Source organism: Rutilus rutilus, assembly GCF_951802725.1.
Source record: "Rutilus rutilus genome assembly, chromosome: 11".
NCBI lineage: Eukaryota > Metazoa > Chordata > Actinopteri > Cypriniformes > Leuciscidae > Rutilus > Rutilus rutilus.
The window spans coordinates 40,595,876-40,616,795 of record NC_140216.1 but is presented as its reverse complement, the minus strand read 5'-3'; the positions used below and the strand labels follow the sequence as shown (position 1 = coordinate 40,616,795).

General features: G+C 40.1%; 1 protein-coding gene and 2 long non-coding RNA genes across 3 annotated transcripts; 2 read left to right on the top strand and 1 right to left on the bottom strand.

Annotated features, from left to right (window-relative positions):
• Positions 1–472: 472 nt before the first annotated feature.
• Positions 473–3,257, top strand: LOC311300175 (uncharacterized protein; the record flags this gene model as incomplete). The annotated part of the gene is made up of 3 exons (XM_084424308.1): positions 473–560; positions 2,476–2,727; positions 2,840–3,257. 3 exons carry the CDS (start codon positions 473–475, stop codon positions 2,926–2,928), a joined length of 429 nt encoding a protein of 142 aa, XP_084280434.1. The 3' UTR covers positions 2,929–3,257.
• Positions 3,258–5,621: 2,364 nt separating this feature from the next.
• On the top strand, positions 5,622–20,857 carry LOC311300370. The gene is made up of 5 exons (XR_014629273.1): positions 5,622–5,892; positions 8,962–9,002; positions 17,631–18,880; positions 19,011–19,064; positions 19,181–20,857. It is a non-coding gene; the product is annotated as an uncharacterized lncRNA (long non-coding RNA).
• Positions 16,501–17,395, bottom strand: LOC311300375. The gene is made up of 2 exons (XR_014629278.1): positions 17,173–17,395; positions 16,501–17,062 (listed from the first exon to the last, which is right to left on the bottom strand). It is a non-coding gene; the product is annotated as an uncharacterized lncRNA (long non-coding RNA).
• Positions 20,858–20,920: the final 63 nt, after the last annotated feature.

The following is a 20,920-nucleotide window of genomic DNA, read 5'->3' as shown; positions in this document are numbered from 1 at the left end:
AGGGGTAACAAGCAGATATACAACCTGCAAAGAACTTCGTAAGTAAACTGAAATTACGGTGTATGTTTCTGTAATTATAGTGTACCTCCGTGTAGGTATAAGGGAACAATATGTTAAGTTGTGGGTAATAAAGGGGTACAACCAGATATACAAGCAAATTATTTATAATGTAATTATTTTAAAACTAACAGGTACCTATTCTGTTAATATATTCCAGGCAAAAATTGTACGTCTGTTGTATATAAACGTTTTTATCACATTTCTGGCAAAATATGTTCTTGTGCAATGTACTTACAGGGTAATTTTGACATCTGTGGGTTGTAATTAAACTTGTATATGTATATATATATATATATATATATATATATATATATATATATATATATACCATATATCTGTCTTCATCACGGCACAGAATAACAAAATACGTCCATAATAACCCGTTTGTTATTTAACGTACGTAATTACGCGCATGCGTGAAACGGATCATGCAGGTGGAACGGATCGTGTTCCACCTGGCACACGATCCGTTCCACCTGCACGATCCGTTCTACGCATGCGTATAATGGGATTTTAGCAATATCGTGCAGGTGGAATGGATCGTGTAGCCTACCGACACGAACTATTGAACTATTGCCACAGCCCTCAGGTTTGTGTTTCATGCTTTTTAGTTTTTTTGTTGCTGTCAGAACAACTATGCCTTTTTTAAACATTTTCTGCTGCACTACAGTCATTATCACTATAAAATATCACAATCCCCCCCATGATCTGCCTCAAACTTCACCAAAATGTGTTTTCTTCAAAATTACAGTTACTACAGTAATATCAGGTGGCACAAAATGTTTTAGAGTGGAGGATTGTTCGACAACTTAAAATTGAAGGTGTAGCTTGCTAAGAGCATGTATATATATTAATATTTTTGCAGTGCAGCAAGACCAATGGGACTCCATCAACTCCTCAACTTCAGAGTCCCCAGTGGAAGTTAAGAAACAGAAGAGCAAGAAAAGAAAGAAGAAGAAAAGCAAGAGAAGCAAATATATAAGGGGGGATATAATGTGTTACTTTGTTGTTTGAGTATACTGTAGAAAAGACAATGTTTTATTAAGATGAAAAAGTGTTTTGAATTTTTTTTGTAAAATAAAAGTCAGAAATTAAATGGAATCCTTTATTGTACGTTTACTGCACTTACCCTGTAACAAGGGGGTAACAAGCGCCACTTTAATTTACAGCCCGCAGGAGTTACACTTACCCTGTAACTACACAGAACAAGGGGGTAACAAAACAAAAAAACTTTTAATTAGACAGTATATTTGCCCTGACATTTAAGTGTCATTGCAATACAATGTGATAAGGTAAGTACTACATGGTACGTCCTAAATTAAAATCATAGCAGAAACTATATTTTTTTTGGCTAAATGTTAAGTAGTTTAGTAAGAAAAACCAATAAATAGCATTGCCAATGTTTTTCGAAATCAGCTGTTTATAAAATTGTTTAAGATAAAATTTTGATCATACTGTGCTTACATACAGCCATATATATATATATATATTTAATTTACAACCCACAGATGTCAAAATGACCCTGTAACTACATTGCACAAGAACATATTTTGCCAGAAATGTGATAAAAACTTTTATATACAACAGACGTACAATTTTTCCCTGGAATATATTAACAGAATAAGTACCTGTTAGTTTTAAAATAATTACATTATAAATAATTTGCTTGTATATCTGGTTGTACCCCTTTATTACCCAAAACTTAACATATTGTTCCCTTATACCTAAACGGAGGTACACTAATTACAGAAACGTACACCGTAATTTCGGTTTACTTACGAATTTCTTTGCAGGTTGTATATCTGCTTGTTACCCCTTTATTACCCAAAACTTAACATATTGTTCCCTTATACCTACACGGAAGTACACTATAATTACAGAAACGTACACCGTAATTTCGGTTTACTTACGCAGTTGTTTGCGGGTCGTAATATAAAGTGTTACCGTTTTAACCAGACTTTCAAAAAACATCCTTGATTGTGAGAATGAAGAATGTAAGAGTGAAAACAGCCGAGTGTTTAAAAAAGGATCATGTGACGTCGTCATCAAGGATCTGAAACTGACTGACGCTGGGAAATACATTCTGAATGTTTATTACAATAATGATCAGACAGAAGTGAAGCGACAAACCAAGGAGTATCATCTTCATATTCATGGTAAAGTCAGAACTGATCAAACCATCATCATGTGCTTTCTGGATTTCCTAATAATATTAACAGATTAATAATATTGCTAATATTAAACACATTAAATGTAACAGTTATTCAATATCCAGATTGGATGATTTCAATATAGGCTTTTCAGTGGCTGGTTTTTAAATTATTACATTCAGTTCCTTTAATCTTAAATATATGTGTATGGCCTTGATTGATTGACGCCATTATAATAATGATGAATGTGTGTGTTCCTCCTCAGATGAGATCTCTGTGCAGAAAGGAGAGGATCTGAAGTTGGATGTTCTGTTGATCAACGCTTATAAAGTGGAGCATCAGAACACAATCAGCTCAGAGTGGAAGAAGGTCTGGATGAGAGGTCACGGGGTCAACAGTGATCGAATGAATGACAGTGATGGAAATCTGATCATTAATGAGTTTACAGACACTGACACTGGAACATACAGAGTTCTGGATTATGAAGGAGAAACCTTGATCACAGTCTCAGTCACAGGTGAGAGAACATCAGTGGATGAGCAGAGATATTTGAGCTGATTTTTAATCAGGATTTGAACAGAAAATTGATGCTAAACTGTGAGTGAGTAACCTTTCATTCTCCTCTACAGAATCTAGATCAGGATCAAAGGGAAAACTGGATACTGATGATAATCTCAAACCTAAAGAACAACGTAGTAAGTACAACAGGAGACATTGAGAGATTTACAAACTCTTTAAGCAGTGAGATTATAAAAGAAAAATAATTTGTGTTCTCTTCCCTCCTACACGGAGAGAAGGAAATGAATAGTGGAAATGAATAGTGGAATAAAGTCTTTTTTTTTTTTTTTTTTTTTTGCACAAAAAGTATTCTCGTCGCTTTATAAACTTAAGATTGAGCCACTGTAGTCACTTGGACTATATTAACGATGTCTTTAATACATTTCCTGGGCCAGCAAGTTATAATGTCTTAGAAGCCTATGGAGGAGTGAGACAGCTCTCAGATTTAATCAAAAATATCTTAATTTGTGTTCCGAAGATTAACGGAGGTCTTACGGGGTTGGAACAACATGAGGGTGAGCAATTACTGACAGAATTTTCATTTTTGGGTGAACTAACCCTTTAACTAGGAAATGAGGAAACAAGATACACCTGGGGAGACTAATCAACATGAAAAACTACATAAGACTACAAAACTTAGCACAAGACAGGTGTAGCGACAAATTACCCTCTTGTCACTTAGATGTGTTTGTAGGGCTATCTGACGCGTGCGTGGTTCCAAACAAATACACTTCCAGTCCAATACTGCATTTATCTTCTTTATTTGTCTCAGTTCTGATGCTCAAACACATTGCAATCATCAGTTAGCATGTCCTTACATGATCCTCACAGTCAAAAATTGTTTGCTTCCCCATTACACCTGATGTCTCTTGCTCTCTGATTACCTATATACCCTAAACCCATACTCCACCCAGTGTTCTCCAGTGGAACTACAGCAGACATTTGAGTAGAGCATAATGGCTCTTATAACAGGAAATGACAAAAGTACACACAAAACAAGTGAAACACAAGACAGGAATCATGACACAGTGCACAAAGGTTAAATAAAGATGTGAAATATACTGTATGAAATTCTTTCTATCACTTTCTTCAGATCACAATTGAAACCAACAATCCACCTCAAATTATATACATATTCTTGTGCTGCTGGAAGAAGTTTGTGCGACCACCTGGTTGCATTACTTTACCAGACGGCACATTTTAGTACATTAGGAAACAAATATAGTTCAGCTTCCCTTGCTTGCACAAGCTAAGCAGGCCTGGCATAGTTAATAATAATAAATAAAAATTGATGTAAAGTGCATTATCTGAATAGTAACTATTCATATTTTAAAACACTATGAATCATAAACTTGCTGCCTTTGTAAAAAGGGTTAAAAAACTGGACATCACACACTACTAGACTTTGTACATTGTTCCGAGCTCAACACACTCAGGCAGAAATAAAACACGTTTGATCTCCTCCAACTGATTTTAGGGAAAAGTTATGGGTAGGGTTAGGTTTAGGGGTAAGAATAGGGCAAGGACTAAATTTTGGGACAGGAATGTTATTTCAGGATCAACAAAATATTATGATCCAGGATCATGTCTTACTTGGCAAAATCACGGTGACCATTAAGGATAAGGCCTACAGCTTAACTTAAGAACGATGTAGCGTCAAGAAGGTTTTGGGAAACGCAGCCCAGGTTAGTAAACAGACTGAAATTCAGCTTAGGTGGAGCAAAGGAGCACACTGATTGAAGTTTTAGAGATCCGACTAACACATCGGCATTAGTCAATGTATATTAGAACTGTAGAGGCTAATAATGGGGTTTCCGTTTAGAGCAACAAAGTGTTGTTAGACCAATCTAAGTAGAGTGAGCCTCAACCTCTGATTGTTGTATAGCGTTATTCTTACTAAGTGTACGTGGGAAACCACGGCATGATTAGCTATATAAGTTACCAATAGAGGACGTTAAATTGGTCATCTTATTTCTATTGTAATGGTTGTGACCTCTGGTTAGATGTAGGCTAATCTTATCTTAATTAGGTGTGTTCAGATACGGGGACTACATAATATACTTTTAGAAATTAACATGGTGCGGTTATCTAAAAAGTAGTAGTCAATCGCCTCTGTTAATGACCAAGACTGACGAGTTTGTGATTATGAGATCGTATACCCGGCCGGTGCGAGACTCGAAGTGTTATAATCTGAATGAACGGGTGAATTTTCTTGCTGGATTATGCAAATCACATACAGGTAAACATTCTATTTCAAACATTCATGAATTTAACACATCAATCACAAATAGCTAGTAGTCTCTCCAAATTTGTAAGTACGAGGATCTTCTGATCTGTTCAGAGTTCAGATGGGAGAAAACATCATTCTGTTCTGATCAAATAAACAGCATTAAAACTAAGAAATAATACATGTTTGAAATCACAACTATGTTCAATGATGTCCTTCATGCTTTTAGAACAACACAAAAATGGTTTCACATCAGTGTCGTGCAATGAACAATCATGTTTGCTGATTGACTGTATTATGATGATGCATCTAATTATTAAGAGAATTAGGCTAAATAAAATAATTTCCTGATTTTCTTCAGGAAAAAAATACAATAACATGACGTCCACCTGGTGGTCATGACGCGTTACTGCAGCCGTAGCTGCGCAGTGTTGCCAATGGGATTTTGTCGCCATAGTAGCGACTTTCTCATTGTTGTTGCGACTTTTTAATGTTTTGCGACAAGGAGCTATTTTGGCTATATTTAAATAAAATTAGCGAGATTTTTATTTTATTTTGGGCAATTACACTCTGCCGTGATCTCAAGACACGATCATGCACGAGCATGAGCCAAGGACAGAATCAGCAGGACGCAGAAGAGGCTCTTCAAATATAAAGCTGAATGGGGAAAAAAGTTAGACTTGTTATCAGGACTGTCCAGGCAGCAAATAATGATGAATAGCGAATTGTGGACTGTCTGACCAGCAAACCGGTGACAGCCAAATCTGAAGGGCTGGAGGCAGATTCCCAATCTCTGGAACCGCGCACCTGTAACTTTACTTTCACTTTAAACCTTTAACTATCGCTAAACCTTCCGTGATTAATGAAGCTTTGACTCTCGTGTAGAACTTTTACAATGTAAGTTTTCACGTTTTAAAATGTGTGTTTTTGTATTCTTAATAATACTAATAGTTTTATTTTCTGAATGTGGAAAACTAAATCTGCTATCAATGCTAAGGAAATGTTTTTATGGCTATTGTTATCCAGTCGTGTGATTTATAGCGACGATGATTATGATGATGTTTTTCATTAGTCAGGTTTTTAGAACTTTCAAAGCTCTGAATAGATTATGCAGTTGTTTTGATAGACTTGGAATGAAGCCTTTTCCCCGTTGTTATCTGATTCTCGGGACCGGACACCATTATCTTGCCAAGAAAAATCTTTATTCTTATATGTCAGGAGAGAAACTTTGAGAAGATGTTTTATTCATGCCAGATCTATGCGTTTCTCTATCGTAGTAAAGTAAGATTGAGCTTACATCACAGAGAGACTTCCAACATCCATGTAAGGTAGAAAAACATATTGCTTATGTTTAAAAATGGAATGTATACATAATGCTTACACGTGGTACAATCCACTATCCCTCTGTGTATACATCAGTGGTACATGTGCATCAGTTTAAACATTCCTTTCATTGTAAAGAGCATACCCACTGTACACATCTGAGGTATCATCATAATTGGAACATCTCAGTGAACGTTGCATTGCACACAGAATAACTCTCCCAGCTCCCCTCCTTGTGTCAAAAATATGATCTTTAAACACACGTCCATGCAATCTATAGTCTAACTCGTGCATTTTAAACTTCATAAGAAAATACAACTGATTATGAATACTAATAAAGAATAATAATACAGATACATAATATTAAATAATGAAATTATATTAAAAGATTACATTTTTGTCTTCATAGGCCTATGTATATTTATGTACAGACTATTTATGTACATATTTTTCGATGGGATAAATTTAGATTCCGGTAGGCTATATTACATTGATTACAGTAATAAGTTTGTAAATGACCGCAGGTGTGCTTGGAAACACACGGCACTGATGAAGGGTTGAACCCGAAAACGTTTTGCGCACCTTGCACTGTTTTGCACTTTATTTGTGGCCTCTGGATAGTTTAATCTTGTGAGCTTTATGGCCAATTTTCGTGTGTGGATCTTTTTTTCTGATTTTTGAGTTTTGTTGGATCTACGCACCACAATAAATGATTGCATTCATCTGTCTGGGACAGGTATTTTGCGCTATGCCTTTCCATCCCTTTGATTTCATTAGTGGGGTAAATAATATAGGCTGATTTGACTAGATTATAATTAGGGCCTAGATGTTGATTACTCAGATTGTAAGAATCAGAATCAGTTTACACACAAACAAGGAATTTGTCTTGATGACAAAAGCTTCCAGTGCAGAAGAAAGTACAGACTGACACCGTCCTTCGGATGAGACGTAAAACCGAGGTCCTGACTCTCTGTGGTCATTAAAAATCCCAGGATGTCTTTCGAAAGAGTAGGGGTGTAACCCCGGCATCCTGGCCAAATTTGCCCCTTGGCCTCTGTCCATCATGGCCTCCTAATCATCCCCATATACTGATTGGCTTCATCACTGTCTCCTCTCCACCAGTAAGCTGGTGTGTGGTGGGCGTTCTGGCGCAATATGGCTGCCGTCGCATCATCCAAGTGGATGCTGCACATTGGTGGTGGTTGAGGAGATCCCCCGTTCTATGTAAAGCGCTTTGAGTGCCGAGAAAAGCGCTATATAAATGTAATGAATGAATTATTAATGCAGACATACATAGGAATTACACAATAAAAATAAAATATAACATACTAATATTTCTATTATAAAGAAAACAAAATTAAATCAGGTAAGTTACTGAGTTTCTAAAACCTGTTGTTTGTGTTTATGGTTTGACTGACAGATAGTTCCTTGATTCTGATTGGCTGTCACAGATGGCTGTGCAAGGAAGCACACAACAATTACAATATCCTTTAATTCAAGAAACTCCAGGCAAACAGATATAAAACACCTCAACATTGAGGAAGACAGGAAAATGGAACTCATTACATCAGTATTACTGCACCACTGCATCTAAATATATTTTTTATTTTTTATTTTTTATGGACTAACTGTTTTATAAAAGGGTATATACCTGTAAAGCCGTGGTTTACTTCTGTTCTTAATGCACTGTAAGCCACAGCTTCACGGGCTAATTGCTTTAAAACACTGGAATAATTTAGAAAACGTATAAAGATGCAGATTATAGTTTGATGTTTATGATTGCATATTTTTATCATGTAAGATCTACATGTGTTAAAGCAACACCATGCAACCTTTGCTCTCGGGGTCCCCCTACAGTTGGGAAACAGTATTGTCTTCTACTACTGTCGTAAAATCTGTCATGGTTACACCAGGGGATACACGTGCATTTGTTGACAAGCGATACCCCCGAACTCTGCAGAACTCCTCTCACGTCTTGGGCAGACTGCCTGTGTTGCGTGTGAAATGTCCCAGGTACAGTGGCATTTATTTCAGCATGTCATATGAATATAATTTCATGGGTTTTATTTTTTTTCAAACGGCAAAAGATCGCGTAGCTCACGTTTACAAGCCAGCGTCATTATAGTAGCCTATTGGCTACTGTTTTACAGAATGCTAATTCAATTCAATATTTGTGTGGTAGGTAATAGCCATATATCATCAATATTATAATATCAAGCTACCGTAGATGAATCTGCAAAGTTGGAAAATCGATTTGCATAATAGCCTGAGGCAAGACACTTTCACCAGAAAAAGTGAGGTATGCCGTAAAGCAGTTGAATTTGTTCTTTTTGTCCTCTGGTTACTACCCGAACCCCGAAGTTACGTAGTGCCAGTAAAAGCGATACAGACCCCGTCAGGCTGTGGCAGACGTGTCATTCAACCTATTGTAAGTCGATGTACCATCACAAGAGTCTTGGAAATATATTATGAAGGTTGAAAAACGACATGGTGTTGCTTTAAATATTCACATGTTAATAAAAAAAATGAAATGGAAAGTTTAGAGTTAGCTGTATTGTGGTCTGTAAAATTTTCGACTAAAAAAAATCTCTAGATACATTTATTTTGTGAAGTCACTCAAGAGCCCTTCTGTTCTCTCGACAGGCTGAAGGTGCTGCTGCTGTTTTTCTTCATCAGTCATGGTGGTCAGTATCATTTTTGATGATAAATCATATTTTTTTATTTACAGCTCTATGTTGAGTTATTTTAGTAGATTGTTTTTGTGTTGCACCACTAAAGCCAAGAGACTTTTGTTGTAATTTGTATGATGAATATGATGATGAATGAATATTACGGTACATCATTACACATCATAATGTCACTGACTTATTTATGCAGATCATTTATTAATAACATTGTTTGGGCAGGATTTTCAGGAATTCACTTCAACTGCAGTGTTATTGTCAGGAATGAGGCTGGTGTGTTAGCTCTGAAAGGCCAATAAGACTCAAACGTGTTTCATAAGCTGAACAGAATAAAGCGAGAATAACCAAACTGGGATTTAGATGCAAAATTACAATGTTTTTGCAAAGTGCATAATTTAATTTCCATCAGCAATAGACCATGGCTCCAAACAACAACCTTGATCTTTTCATTTCTTTCTGGCGCTAAACATTGGGGAAACTGGTGAAACAAAAATAAAAAAATACGTGGCTTAAGCAACATTATTTAAATTTCTATTATAACTCTATTTATATGTGGCCGTTCAAACGTTATGTCAGGAAATAAGACACAGCCATAACATCTAAAGAAAACGGGTTCTTTTATTCCTGACTGAGCCTCAAATGAGACACAGCGTTAATGTATATTTTTGTTCAAGAGAAAAGCAGTTTTAGAAACCATTCCAATTAATAAGTGAAATTGGCATAACAAAATAAACTATCAAACTGACTCCAATGAGTGCAGAAAACAAAGTAATAAGAGTCTTACAAAACAAAACAAATAAAAAAAAGGTGGTTTTCACATTGATAATCTCAGAAACAAATAAAATGAGTGCCAAAAACAACGGTAGTGGCCTGTATGTGCCTAATGAAAGAAATAAAACAGCATACATGAGAAATCTGCACATTTCACCACATTAATACATTACAATACACAGTTTGACCCCTTCTGTTCAAGTCAAACAGTAACTACACAAGAAAAATAGTATACACGAACAAAGGTACAAATATTCTTTATAACTTATACATAAACACTTTAGGAGAATAAAATGATCAAAACTCACTCTTATTGAGACTTTGAAGCGCACAGAAAAAGCTCACGTGGCAGCTGGTGCACGTGCAATATCACGTGTGGCTGTTCTCCCCTCTAACACGGCATAAAGAACAATAATTACTCAAAGTTGCATTAATATATGAAATAAACCGTGTTATTTAACCTTTCAACAACTTTTTATAACATATTACAGAGTAACTCACGCTCAATCTTCCCCAACGTCTCTGTATTTCCTTTCCCCACGGAAGATCTCTCACGTGCAGGAACACCACACTCGTATAAGCAGCGAAATCAACCATACACTCGACAATATCACACGGCTGTTATCACCACAGATTCACAAGTCAATATCAAACTGGAAATGTTCTCTCTTTAACAGTTTAATCGACTATTTCTCCCTCTGTGTGACTCTGTCTCAAACTGCGCTCTCTTTTTGTCTGCCGCGCTCTCTCTCATCTGCGCATGCACACACTCTTAAAGGGGACAGCGCAAAGCAAACATAAGGGCAAATCACCAAGGGAATTAATCAAATATCAGGCTATTCCTGCCCCGGTTACACTCTCCCCTGCCTACAGTCAACGTCCTCGATGACTTCAAACATGCTTTAATCATCCACTACTCCTTGTAGTTTTCCAGATGTATACAAAACTATTCCAGCTAACACTTGGGAAAGAACATCGGGACTGAAAGACACAGAATTGCAAGCCGATTTAGGCAGCCTGTTTGGATTGCTATGAACCCCAGCAGTAGACCGTTGGGTCCTGCGTGGTGAAGGACAGGGTACATCCACCTGGGCACTCTCTGCCCTGGGCTTTCGGGGAACAGGAACTGGCCTAGTAACCACCACATCCAATGTTGAATCCTTTCTTTTTGTTTTGGGCTGAGGGAGCTGTCTTACTATACTCGCCTCATCATCTACTTGCACTCCATCATTGCCCTCCAATTCTCTTATTTCAGCATCATCCTCTGGCTGCACCACTGGGTGCTGCAACCTCCCAAGCACTTTGTCCACTGGATCCTCCTTAGTCCATCTGGTTTCCTCCACCAGCACACATTCTGCATCCAGTGTAGGCATCCCTTCTACCAACTCCAAGGTAGGAACTTTTACAGGTGTCACTCTTTTCCTAGGCATCGGCACTGGGACTGGTCTTGGACAGGGCCTGATGTCTGACCTATGCACTCTTTTTGCAGGACCACCTCCCACCGGTTCCACGGTGTAGGTTGTTCCATGCACCTCAACCACCGTATACACCGTGGGAGCCCAGGCATCCTGGATCTTGTTCCTTCCTGGAGGACGATATCGTAAATACACCTGCTGACCCACTGCTACCTCTGGACAATACACCACATTCTCACGCTGGGCAACACGGTCCGCTGCCTTTCTTTCAGCATACTCTCGTGCTCTGGAGTGTGCATCCTGGAGCCGTTCCTTATGGACAGACAACCAGGTAGGCTCTATCTCCCCTCCTGTCTCCTGACCCAGCAAGGCATCTACTGGTAAGTGTGGCTGCATCCCAAACAGCATGTAGTATGGAGAGTAACCGGTGGAAGAATGGGGAGTCACATTGTAGGCGTACACCAGCTCAGGTAAGTACTCTGGCCATCTCCGTTTCTTCTCAGGTGGTAATGAACGCAAGAGATCGTGCAGAGTGCGGTTAAATCTCTCACACTGCGCATTTCCCTGGGGGTGATGTGGCGTAGTGCGGGATTTCCTTACCCCGTACAGCTTACAGAGTTCTGCAATAACGGCACTCTCAAAGTTCCTCCCCTGGTCTGAGTGAAGACGCTGTGGCACACCATACTTAAGGAACCATTCCTTCAGAAGGACCTTAGCTGTAGTGTCTGCCTTCTGATTGCGGGTGGGGAACGCCTGGCTGAACTTAGTAAATACATCGGTTACAACTAAGACATTCTCCCGCCCATCCGATGCAGGCTCTAGTGTGGTGAAATCCATCGCAACCACCTCTAATGGATGTGACGCCAAGAACGGGGCCCAAGGTGCTTGTATCTTCGGCTGCGGCATTTTGGCTAACACGCATCGCTGGCACTCCTTCACCCACTTATCCACAGCATCACTCATCCCAACCCAATAACAACGCTGCTTGAGCAGGCTCAGCGTCCTCTCAATGCCCTGATGCCCCATCTGGTCATGGACACTTTGCAACACCAGCTTGACCAGACATGCAGGGAGCAGCAACTGTCGGCATTCCCCATTGAACACATCGTCAATGACTCTAAACAACAGCCCCTCTCTCTCTTGAATTCTATCCCACTGCTTAAGCAACAAGAGCACAGATCGAGACAAGCCTTTTCTCTCATGATTTGTGGGTTTCCTCTTCCTATCCCAGAAACACTTCAGCGTGCTGATGGTCGGATCTTCCTCCTGGAACTGACGGAGCTCATCTTTCGTGTATCCAGGTAGCGTTGGGGTATTCTCCAGGAGTTGTCCCTCTTCATTCCCTTGATCAACCATGGCTGATTGTAGCTGTATTGTCCCTCCATTTCTAGGCCCTTCCATTAGCCCTGACAGATCAGCCTCCACTGCCGTCCCGGTGCGGAGCCCGCTGCAAATAGCCACACAGCCGTCGTATTCTGAATCTTCAGTTACCACCTCCATTCCCTCTAGCCCTGGTCTTCTAGAGAGAGCATCGGCTGCAGTGTTACACCGACCAGGACGGTACTGCACGTCAAAATCGAAGACTGCAAGCTGTGCAACCCACCTCTGTTCAATTGCACCCAGCTTGGCCGTGTTGAGATGGCACAGAGGGTTGTTATCTGTTAAGACAGTAAACTTCGAGCCCAGCAGGTAACTCCTGAACTTCTCCCCCACTGCCCACTTGAGTGCCAGGAGCTCCAGCTTCATACTGCTGTAGTTCCTGTCATTTCGCTCTGCACCCCTCAACCTCCGACTTGCATATGCTATCACGGTTTTCCTTCCCCCTTGCTGCTGGTATAGCACAGCGCCTAATCCCAGGTTACTGGCGTCAGTCTCCAGCACAAACGGTAGGGTGAAGTCCGCATAGCCCAACGTTGGCGCACAGGTAAGCTTCTCCTTGAGGTGCTCAAAGGCCTGTTGGCATTCTGTTGTCCAGGAGCCCTTGAACAACTTATTGGCCTGAACCACACTCCCCTGGCGAACACAAGTGTTAACCACATCATGAAGCGGACCTGCCACTCTAGAGAAACCCTCAATGAATCTTCGATAGTAACTGCAGAACCCTAAAAAGGATCGCAGCTCCTTTAGAGTGTTAGGGATCGGCCACTGCTTCACTGCACTCACTTTGTCTGGGTCTGTAGACACCCCCTGCGCTGATACAACATGCCCCAGGAACTTTACCTCGGACTGCAGAAAATGGCACTTTTCCACCTTTACCTTTAGACCAGCCTCCCTCAACCTTTTTAGCACAGTCTTGAGCCTCACTAAGTGTCCCTCAAATGTACTTGAATAGATAAGCAAATCATCCAAGTATACAAGTACCATTTGAAAGACCAGATCACTCATTATGCTTTGCATGAGGCGCTGGAATGTCGCAGGCGCATTACAGAGTCCAAACGGCATCCGCTGGTACTCATACAGCCCAAATGGTGTAATGAAGGCTGTTTTGTTCTGGTCCTTCTCATGAACTGCCACCTGATGATAGCCACTCGCAAGATCAATAGATGAGAACACCTTGGCCTTGCTCAAAGCATCCAGACTCTCGTCAATTCGTGGCAATGGGAATGCGTCACGTCTAGTTTTAGAGTTCAGCTTCCTGTAATCCACGCATAGTCGGAGACTCCCATCAGACTTACGAACTAACACCACCGGAGAAGCGTACGAACTGGAGCTTTCTCGGATGACACCCTTCTTGAGTAATCCGGAGATATGGTCCTTTACCTCCTCAAATTGGTTTGGGGGTATTCGTCGGTATGGCTGTGAGACAGGGAGGTCATCTTTCAGGGGAATCTCATGTTTTACCAGGTCAGCATAACCAAGGTCTTCGTCACAGGTGGCGAACACATCCAAGTACTTCATCAGGAGTGCCTTCAGCTCTGCCTGCTGTGTAGGGGTACCACCTATCCGCACCTTCTCCAATGGACACTGCAGGTCACTCCCAACCCCTGTCATTGATCTCTGGTGGACAGTAACTTCTTCATGATCCGCGGAGATACGATGGAATGTAACCTCGCAGGAGCTACCCTCAAAGCGACGACCCTGGGTAAGTATCCCGAGTTTCAACTTAGGCGGCAACCACACATCCTCTGGTGACAAGTTTACTACCTGCACTGGGAACACTCGACTACCAGGTGACACCAAGGTAGGAACCAGGACCAGGCCACCTGGCAATGATGTATTACCTGGTTCAAACAATCCTAAGCCCCTATTTCCAATCAGTTCCTTGTGTGTTTTAGCTTGAATTGTAGCAACTGAGCCTGCAGGTACATACAGCTTATGTGTGCCTATTGTCCGAACCATAGAGGTCGCCTCCACTGGGATAGCCTCTTGCACCTTGTTAAAGGCGGCTCTCCAGTCAGCATCCAACGTCCCTTCCAAAGCATTGTCAAACTCGGCCAGAATCAACTGTTTACAGCGCTGCGCTATGTTCATGCCAAGTATGCCTGGGGGCGCTGAGTCAGTTGCCCCTTCCTCTTGGTCACGAATCACCAGGAACCCACACCCAGGTATAGTCAAACCCATTACCTGGATATCAAGTTCGACATACCCAAGGTAGGGAAGCGGCAACCTATTGGCAGCGGTGATCTTCAACCACTTGGTCGTACAATGCATGTCTTTATCTTCTCCATGAAGATGCTCTTTAAAGAAGCTCTCTGTCAAAGTACTCACATTGCTGCCAGTGTCCAATAGGCACCTGACAGCTACCCCCCCAATGTAAATTTCGACTTCTGGGCACTTGCCCACTGCACGCTCCAGGAATCGCTCTTTGGTAAGGGTGCCACTGTTTGAGCCATCAGTGCCACCTCTCATTGCTCGGCTCTTCGCAATGGAGGCGCACAGTTTCCCTGAAGACTCTGAGACTCTGGCGTAGCTGGCACAGGGTTTTCACGGAAGCGTGGCACCGTGCATTGTCGGGCTATGTGTCCAACACCCTCGCATCTCAAACAAATGGGTTGGCCATCACGGGTATATTTTGGCTTAAACCTGGCCTTACTAGGTTTCTCCCCACTTGGGTCAGACCTCTGGATCGTGAGGTCACGGACAGCATTGGTAAGTTCCCCGATTGCTTTCCCTTGTTGTGTAATTACCTTAATTACTTCCTGCAGGGCTACACTCAAGTCACTTGGTACGGTCGCAGACATTCTCGCATGCTCTACATTTTCCCCCACACCCACTAGATTTCGGTTTCTAGCAAGATTAGCTGCACGGGGTCTCTCTTCCAAACACCACATAAGGGCCTCCTCACGGACTTCAAATAATGTAGCGTGAGGTCGCTCTCTAACCACCTTACGCAGTTCCCTACGGAGAATTGAATCCCTCACCCCCTCTATAAACTGATCTCGCAATGCCAGCTGCATGTTCGGAACAATATGGGGTGACTACTGGAGTGCAGCATTGAGCAGCAAGGACAGGGCGTGTGAATAATCACGGAAATCTTCACCATCCAATTGTTTCCGTGCATAAAATGCATGTAACAACTGGGGGGTGCTTCGCTTTTCCCTGAAGGCTGCCCTCAAGTAGGAGAACATGTCTTGAGGTAACTTATCCTTCCCTCCCATACACAACCTGACTTCATCTAGAGCGGAACCCCTTAAGTGGGAGAGGATAAAATCCACCTGATCCTCTGTATTTAAACCCCTCACTCTGATTACTCTCTCAAGTTCCTCAATGAACTCATCCACATTTTGGCAATCTTTACCCAGATCCCCACTGAAAGGTACAATTTGTCTCTCTCTTGGGATATACACATAAGATCTAGTAGGTACATTAGTCATGTTAGAAAGCGTTGACATTACTTGATCATGTCTACGTCCCAACTCCAGTATCTGTGACTGTAGCTGCGAGATGGGGTTACCTCCCTCAATGTCCATTTCCGGAGCTGCAGCACCTGCACCCTGAATGTCCTCACCCTGGGAGGATGCATCGTCCATGTCTTCAGCGTCCATGACTCACAGTTGCAGAAAGTCTCAGTTCTCAAACAGTCAGTTCAATAAGCACCGTCCTTCACAATCTCCTCCGACGCAGCAGTCCAGGTTTGCTGGCCCTTGGTCCTCCTGCAGCTCCTTTCAGGATGGCACACAATATTCTGCAGGTCCTTATAGCACTCAGCCGCTCTTAACCACTACCGTTGTTTGCACCCTACTATTTTAGCACTCTTATCACAAAAATAAACCAATCCCCAAACAAAAAAAAACGGAAACCCCACTCCTGGTACCAAATTAGATGTGGCCGTTCAAACGTTATGTCAGGAAATAAGACACAGCCATAACATCTAAAGAAAACGGGTTCTTTTATTCCTGACTGAGCCTCAAATGAGACACAGCGTTAATGTATATTTTTGTTCAAGAGAAAAGCAGTTTTAGAAACCATTCCAATTAATAAGTGAAATTGGCATAACAAAATAAACTATCAAACTGACTCCAATGAGTGCAGAAAACAAAGTAATAAGAGTCTTACAAAACAAAACAAATAAAAAAAAGGTGGTTTTCACATTGATAATCTCAGAAACAAATAAAATGAGTGCCAAAAACAACGGTAGTGGCCTGTATGTGCCTAATGAAAGAAATAAAACAGCATACATGAGAAATCTGCACATTTCACCACATTAATACATTACAATACACAGTTTGACCCCTTCTGTTCAAGTCAAACAGTAACTACACAAGAAAAATAGTATACACGAACAAAGGTACAAATATTCTTTATAACTTATACATAAACACTTTAGGAGAATAAAATGATCAAAACTCACTCTTATTGAGACTTTGAAGCGCACAGAAAAAGCTCACGTGGCAGCTGGTGCACGTGCAATATCACGTGTGGCTGTTCTCCCCTCTAACACGGCATAAAGAACAATAATTACTCAAAGTTGCATTAATATATGAAATAAACCGTGTTATTTAACCTTTCAACAACTTTTTATAACATATTACAGAGTAACTCACGCTCAATCTTCCCCAACGTCTCTGTATTTCCTTTCCCCACGGAAGATCTCTCACGTGCAGGAACACCACACTCGTATAAGCAGCGAAATCAACCATACACTCGACAATATCACACGGCTGTTATCACCACAGATTCACAAGTCAATATCAAACTGGAAATGTTCTCTCTTTAACAGTTTAATCGACTATTTCTCCCTCTGTGTGACTCTGTCTCAAACTGCGCTCTCTTTTTGTCTGCCGCGCTCTCTCTCATCTGCGCATGCACACACTCTTAAAGGGGACAGCGCAAAGCAAACATAAGGGCAAATCACCAAGGGAATTAATCAAATATCAGGCTATTCCTGCCCCGGTTACATATAACTGAATAATTCTGATAACATTGATTACTGAGAATAGACAGAAACGTCACATTTAATTTTCATATTGGTGATTTATATTGAATTAATCTATGTTTGCAGAAACCACCCCTGTAGGAACCCCCCTTAAACATGTGGAAGGAATAAGGGGAGGAAACGTCACCCTGCACTGTGGATATCAGGCCGAAGACATTTCTGATATTCGTTATGTCAGACGGGGAAAATCAACACACTTTTCTGACATCGCTGCTTGTGTGAATGAGGAATATAAGCATGAAAGTGTCCGAGTATGTAAAACAGGAGCATGTGACATCATCCTGAAGGGTCTAAACTTCAGTGACTCTGGGATATACTCATTAAGATTTTATTACAAAAATTCTCCAAAAGAGCTGAAGTTCCATCTTCATGTTCATGGTAAAGTCTAACCTGATTAAACAATGAATGTGATTTAAAAAATATATATATATTTAAACTTCTTAATCCTTAATATGTCTTGATTGACTGACACCATTATTATAATGATTAATGTCTTTCTGTTTCGCCTCAGATGATCTGTTGTCCAATGCTGATAAAGTGGAGAGAAACTCTAATCAGAATCAGAATCAGAATCAGAAAGAGCTTTATTGCCAAGTGTGCTTGCACCCACAAGGAATTTTTCTTGGTACTGAAGCTTCCAGTGCACATATACAAATACAAATACAACAAGAACATAGTAATACAAATTCTAAGAATGAAAATATATAAAAAATAAATAAAAATAGTATAAAAGTAAAAAAGTAGGGTCACAGTTGGGTTTAGTCTGAATAAACATTTACAGATTATGAACATATTTACAGTATTTTGAGTAGTATGAATAATATAAATATCACCTGAATTAGAGAATATTACACTATACAGTGGGAGTCTAGCGCATGTTACAGATTATAAACATATTTACAGTATTTTGAGTAGTATGGATAATATAGATATAAATATCACCTGAGTTTATTGCACTAGACAGTGGGAGTATTGCACTTACAGGCATATGCTTTGGGGGGCATGTTAAGTGTTCAGAAGGGAAATGGCCTGTGGAAAGAAACTGTTCCTGTGCCTGGAAGTTCTTGTGGCCAGTGATCTGTGTCGCCGTCCTGACGGTAACAGTTCAAACAGGGGGTGTCCAGGGTGAGTGGAGTCTGTGATGATTTTACCTGCTCTCTTCCTCACTCTGGAAGAGTACAGGTCCTGGAGGGTTGGCAGGGGGGCACATGGAGGCTGGAAGGAGGTTTCGAAGAGAGTCCACGGGGTCAACAGTGATCGAAGGAATGATAGAGATGGAAATCTGACCATTAATAATTATACACTCAATGACACAGGTGAGAGAAGATCAGTAGATGTTTAGAAATATTATTTTGTAAATATTTGGACAGCTGAGGTTTATACATCAATGATTTGAACAGCAATTCGATGCTAAACTGTGTGACTAACCTTTGATATCCTCAACAGAATCGGGCTCAAGAGAAAAACTGAACAGCAAAACTGATGACACCAAAACACGTAGTAAGTAAAACAAGAGACATTGAGGCAAAATCTTTAACAGTGAGTTTGAAAATGAAAAAAACATTTTTAAAACAAAGAAATGTTCTCTCTTCCACCCTTCTTCTTACCTGCTGTAGATCATTGGGTTCATTTGGGGGCAGTGGCGACATTTGTGTTGGCTGTGGTCGTTCTGATTCTGCTTGCTGTTACATTCAAAAAGATGCAATGAGACCTGCAAAGCGGTTCCTGGTAACTTGTCTTCAGAGCCAACAGATCGCCGGAAAATTCTGTCTACATATTTCTTCAGTAGCCTATATTTTTAACTCACTGTACATACACGCATTTGGACTGCATCCCTACATCAGTATTATGTTTACTGACTGTTTCTGCATTGATTTTTCCCCCACCATGGGCAATATTGGCCTAGTTAAAATATATGTATGTTTAAATAATTTCTGTGTTATGGCCTGAGGAAGACTCTTGTCTTGTCCTAAAGTGTCTTCATCATCTACTAGAGAGTCTTGCCACTGTTGCCTTTGTGTGCTAAATAGGGGATTCTGCTTTGTAACACTATGCATTATAAAGCTTGGTAAAGCTCCACCACACTGTGACAGATTCAGACACAAACGGGACTGAAATCTGCTGCTCAGACTGCAGAAGAAGCACAATGTTTGGGAAAAGTCCTATATTATTACCATGGTATAATCATGACAATTGTTTTTTTAATTTAACATTTTTACTGTCTTAGCACTACTGTTTTACTTATACTTTTTTAGCACAACAATTCACTTTTAAGACATTTATGTGCATAGTTTTACATTTTATCTGAGTTTTTTGTTACATTTCTTGGTAACACTTTAAAATAAGGATCCTTCGTTAATGAATAACTACACAGGAACAAATGAGTAACACAATATTAACAATCTAGTAACTACAATTAACTAACAAGTAACTCTGATTAACGAATTAGTAAGTAATAGCACACAGATTTAAGTGGTAGTTCACTATTAACTAATCAATAACTACTATTTTTTAATACTTCCCAGAGAACTACTGAATTTTTTTTACAGATTTAAGTGGTAGTTCACTAATAACTAATCAATAACTACTATTTTTCAATACTTCCCAGAGAAATAATGAAAAAAATTCACAATTCATGCAAAACTAATTAATAACTAATGCAGGACAAATTACTAGCACTAGATTAACATTACTGCTAGATACTGTACACTAATTATTAATATGTAATAGCGTAGCAGACTTATGATTTGGGAAAGCTGTCAATAATTAGCCTATGCACTGCTGTCTTTTAGAGAACTATTCATAAACTAAATAATTTTTAAGAATTGTTTTTATAAATGCACTTGTCTGGAACACTTACCCTGTGGCCGATTTTCCGGCATTCCTCTGGACTGGCTTTGAATAACTAGACTCATCATGGTGAGTACTGGAACATACTGAGTCATCAGCCATCCAAATACCAGTTATTTTATTATTTAACCTACCTCTCAAAAATTGTTTTTATGTATGTCTCTTTGTTCATATGTAGATATGTATATATATATATATGTGTGTGTGTGTATATATATCCTGTGAATGATTAGATGATTCTACCCTTTCGGGTTGGCTCTTGATTAGTAACTACAGCATGGAATCATGATAACTAGTAATGACTCAAGTGTTAATGCATACCTCTATAAGAACTACTAATTATTTTGATCCGTATTCTAAAGTGAAGATCATGTTAACTAACTAGTAATGACTCAAGTGTTACTACATACCTCTATAGGAACTACTAATTATTTGGATCCGTATTCTAAAGTGAAGATCATGTTAACTAACTAGTAATGACTCAAGTGTTACTACATACCTCTATA